General features: G+C 35.1%; 1 protein-coding gene across 1 annotated transcript in view; it reads left to right on the forward strand.

The window, feature by feature from the left end:
* Positions 1 to 3983, forward strand: part of LOC107741317 (protein FAM19A4) — a 6047-nt gene extending 2064 nt beyond the window's left edge. The window contains exons 4-5 of the mRNA XM_016554013.1: positions 3383 to 3507; positions 3750 to 3983. Coding sequence (XP_016409499.1) covers positions 3383 to 3507; positions 3750 to 3761 — 137 coding nt within the window. The 3' untranslated portion in view covers positions 3762 to 3983. The remainder of the gene's footprint in view (positions 1 to 3382; positions 3508 to 3749) is intronic.
* The last annotated feature ends 636 nt before the right edge of the window (positions 3984 to 4619 follow it).

Genomic DNA, 4619 nt, shown 5'->3' on the forward strand with positions numbered 1-4619 from the left:
AATAGATTTTGGTTTGACTGTATCTATTTGATAAATGAAGTTAACCAGCTAACATTATACATACTCTTTTGGTTTCTGTACCCAATATTTAAAACATTTACAAATGCAATAAAAATATTGGTATCGGTACTCGGTATCGGCAAGTACCAAAAATAAAAGTATCGGTATCGGGCGAGTACTGGAAAAAGTGGTATCGGTGCATCCCTACTAGAAACGGCCCTGTCGAGAGGTGTCAATACAGTCCATAATCACTGTCATGTTGCAAACTAAAAATTACTTGTATGACAGCATAAGCTGCATTTTAGTATGATTTTGTTGCTGCATTTTGTTGTTTTATTAGTTTTTTCTTTAAATATGTCTATACAGTTTTTATTATATTTTTCATTAAAATTTGAGTAATGAAAGTGTTTTTTATAGGTTTAGTTTCAGTTCTAGTTTTAGTTAATATTAATAACCCGGCTGCATTTGATGGTTTGCAAACTCCTGTTGGCTCCATTTTTGTTTCAGAAACAGGTTGGACTTCCATTTGATTTTAAACTCCAGCAAAATAAAACGGTGGCTTTCTCAAAGCTGTCACTCTACTTAAATTTAGCCCAGGCTTCGAGGTGTGAATCTAATCCTGCTCTGCCAGTTTGCTGACTTTTCAATAAAGAGATATTTTTGGGTATTTACTTGCTGAAGGTATCTTCTGTTTTACGTTTTCTGCAGGAAGGGATTTTTTTAGGAATGCACCAATATTAAAATTCTGGCGGATACAATAAACAAATAATTAATTAACCAATACATTGTCAGTATTAAAGTTCTATAGTATTTTATAAATGAGTGAAAAATAAAACACTAAAAATGAATTTAGGCATCACAACATTATAAAGTATGAAAAATGGAGTTTGAGCTTTGAAAAAGATTACCTTTAACAATGCTGTTAAATTATTACTGTTGTTAAGTACCTATTAGATGATGAGCTTTTACAATTGGATATCAATATACAGGTGCATCTCAATAAATTAGAATGTCGTGGAAAAGTTCATTTATTTCAGTAATTCAACTCAAATTGTGAAACTCGTGTATTAAATAAATTCAATGCACACAGACTGAAGTAGTTTAAGTCTTTGGTTCTTTTAATTGTGATGATTTTGGCTCACATTTAACAAAAACCCACCAACTCACTATCTCAACAAATTAGAATACTCCATAAGACCAATAAAAAAAAACATTTTTAATGAATTGTTGGCCTTCTGGAAAGTATGCTCATTTACTGTACATGTACTCAATACATGGTAGGGGCTCCTTTTGCTTTAATTACCGCCTCAATTCGGCGTGGCATGGAGGGGATCAGTTTGTGGCACTGCTGAGGTGGTATGGAAGCCCAGGTTTCTTTGACAGTGGCCTTCAGCTCATCTGCATTTTTTGGTCTCTTGTTTCTCATTTTCCTCTTGACAATACCCCATAGATTCTCTATGGGGTTCAGGTCTGGTGAGTTTGCTGGCCAGTCAAGCACACCAACACCATGGTCATTTAACCAACTTTTGATGCTTTTGGCAGTGTGGGCAGGTGCCAAATCCTGCTGGAAAATGAAATCAGCATCTTCAAAAAGCTGATCAGCAGAAGGAAGCATGAAGTGCTCCAAAATTTATTGGTAAACGGGTGCAGTGACGTTGGTTTTCAAAAAACACAATGGACCAACACCAGCAGATGACATTGCACCCCAAATCATCACAGACTGTGGAAACTTAACACTGGACTTCAAGCAACTTGGGCTATGAGCTTCTCCACCCTTCCTCCAGACTCTAGGACCTTGGTTTCCAAATGAAATACAAAACTTGCTCTCATCTGAAAAAAGGACTTTGGACCACTGGGCAACAGTCCAGTTCTTCTTCTCCTTAGCCCAGGTAAGACGCCTCTGACGTTGTCTGTGGTTCAGGAGTGGCTTAACAAGAGGAATACGACAACTGTAGCCTGAATTTATTTAATACACGAGTTTCACAATTTGAGTTGAATTACTGAAATAAATTAACTTTTCCACGACATTCTAATTTATTGAGATGCACCTGTATCTGTAAATGTCCAAAGTTGGCCGATGGCTGATATGGTATTTTTTATTAATAAAATGTATTAATATGAATTATATTCCTCAATAATATACCCTATATAATGCCTTTTTTGCCAGTTCAGTGATGATTCTCTAGTATTTGGATTTAGGAAAAACTCCTCTACTCTAAATGATAATGCAGAATCATGCAGAATTCGATTCAAAGTCTTCATAATTCATTCTTAGAAAAAATGTCAAGAAAAAAGTTTTGAAAGAAAAATCCAGATGTAATACCACATTCACTTTCATACATTTTCTCATATCTTCAATAGCATTACTGTGCCTGGGGTGCACATGTATTGTGTTAAGCAGGATATGACCATTTTACAAAAGTCGCTGCTGACTTTATTTGGATCTGTCCCTGAATATCCTGCTGAAAAGACTAGCATGACCAGCGTTGTCTTTCTGATGAAGCTGGTTGGCCAGCGCAAGTCTTGCAGGTTAAGGGACCCATGCTGTGTCCGTGTCCAAAATCCAACATATACTGGTCTGTCATGTGGTTTTGTCAGCATGGAGCATTAATCAGCCATGGCTAGTGTCTTTTTGTGTAGCTCTAGCATGCACGTTCTTCTTTCTGTGTGGGTTTATGTGTGTCTGAGAGGTGGGCAGTGAGTTTATGTGGGTGTGATATCATGGTCATTTTTTTGTATGCCTTTGAGCAGGTGGAAACTTGAGAAAATTTAACAGAACTCAATATTTCACGATGTGTTTTCAGTCCAATTCAGTTATTTGTGATTTTATACGGTCTTCTTATGCTGATCCCTGGAATACTAGATTCCCATTGGTCTGTTGTGGAAAACATATGCAAAATGCAGTTTTATATAAACTCTAACTCTGAACTCTGGACTATTGTCTCTGGCAAAAAGCATGCTAGTTTTATGTCTCTTGTATCATTCTGCTTTCTCTTTCTTCTCACATAAGTAAATAATTTAAACTAAATCAGTATTTTATATCCTTGTTGTATTTATTCACTTTGTAATAAATGTGTAGCGATATATTAAACAGGATAACAAGGTCAGTCATTGTTGCTTTTATTTTTGATCAGTTTAATTTGTCTTTGCTGAATAAAAGAATTTTAAAAATGTACTTACAAAATTGTACTTTTCAAAAGTTTAGAGTCAGTAAGATTTAAAAAATTAATAAAAAATTATACTTTTATTCTGTTTATCAAAGTGTCCTAAAAAATTAGCATGTTTTTCCACAAAAAATGTAAGAAAATTCTATATATAATTTCTTGTTGGTACTGTATGTTGTTCCTGTCTTTCACTTGGTTTTCTTTTCATTCCCTTTCAGCGTCTATCGTGCGGATGAAGTGGTGGTGTCAAATGGAGCCATGCTTAAATGGTGAAGAGTGTAAAGTGTTGCCTGACCTCACCGGCTGGTCCTGCAGTTCTGGGAACAAAATCAAAACCACCAAGGTGAGTTGTAAGGCCTGGTCTATGGAGAATATAGTAGAATATCTTAGAAATATAGTTAGCGGTTTGACAGAGACCACACATATGTCAGAGCTTCATCGCCAGATGTTTTGGGCTGAATGTCCCAGCATTGATGCTTGTTTGGACTGTAAATTCATCAGTTTTCTTCTATTTATTCACTGCTAACTGTGCCTGTCATATGGAATAGCATCTAAAGTACATCTTGGCTCTTCTTCCCTGCTTAGGTCACACGGTAAAGCAACACTTCTGTGTACATGTGATGACAACTCATAATTTCATGCGAGCATATTTTAAAATCAGACCTGCAAATGTCAACAAAAATGCACGCTCGAGCAGAAACATGTGAACCGTGAACTAAGACTGTGAGAAGTGTTTAAATGATGCAAGGCACTGGCTTCACAAAACCTAAATATTTCTAGTTATTTTGAACTTTATTCGTCAAGAATCCTGAAAAGTATCACTATCTATTTCCACAAAAATATTAAGCAGCAACTATTTTTAAAATTGAAAATAATAATAAACGTTTCTTGAGCAGCAAATCAGCATATTAGAATGATTTCTGAAGGATTATGTGACACTGAAGACTGGAGTAATGATGCTCAAAATTGAGCTTTGCCATCACAGGAATAAATTAGATTTTAAAATATATTCAGATAGAAAATGTTTATTATAAATTGTAATAATATTTCACAATAATACTGTTTTTACAGTTTTATTTTTGTTTATACAGTTTTATTTTTGGTTGAGCATAAACAGTAGTATAGTATATTTATATATATAAATATCATCATCTGTGCTTCACAGAAGAAGAAAAAAGTCATACAGGTGTTGAAAGATACAAGAATGAGACATTGTTGATTTTATATGCCTTTAAATATATTTGGAAATCACAGGTATGTTTTTTTTTCTCTCCATCTTGATGAAACCATGTTGCACTATAACACGAAAATCCGTTGTTCCCCAAATTGTAACCAAGCTAACTCTGATGTTGTTTTTGCGCCAGCAAAACTACTTCTGGATGTCTGATTTAGACAAATATTAAGATAAAGCCCCTACCAACACACACTCACACACACACACACACACACACACAC

Source organism: Sinocyclocheilus rhinocerous, unplaced genomic scaffold (genome assembly GCF_001515625.1).
Source record: "Sinocyclocheilus rhinocerous isolate Xijiao unplaced genomic scaffold, SAMN03320098_v1.1 scaffold1758, whole genome shotgun sequence".
Classification (NCBI taxonomy): domain Eukaryota; kingdom Metazoa; phylum Chordata; class Actinopteri; order Cypriniformes; family Cyprinidae; genus Sinocyclocheilus; species Sinocyclocheilus rhinocerous.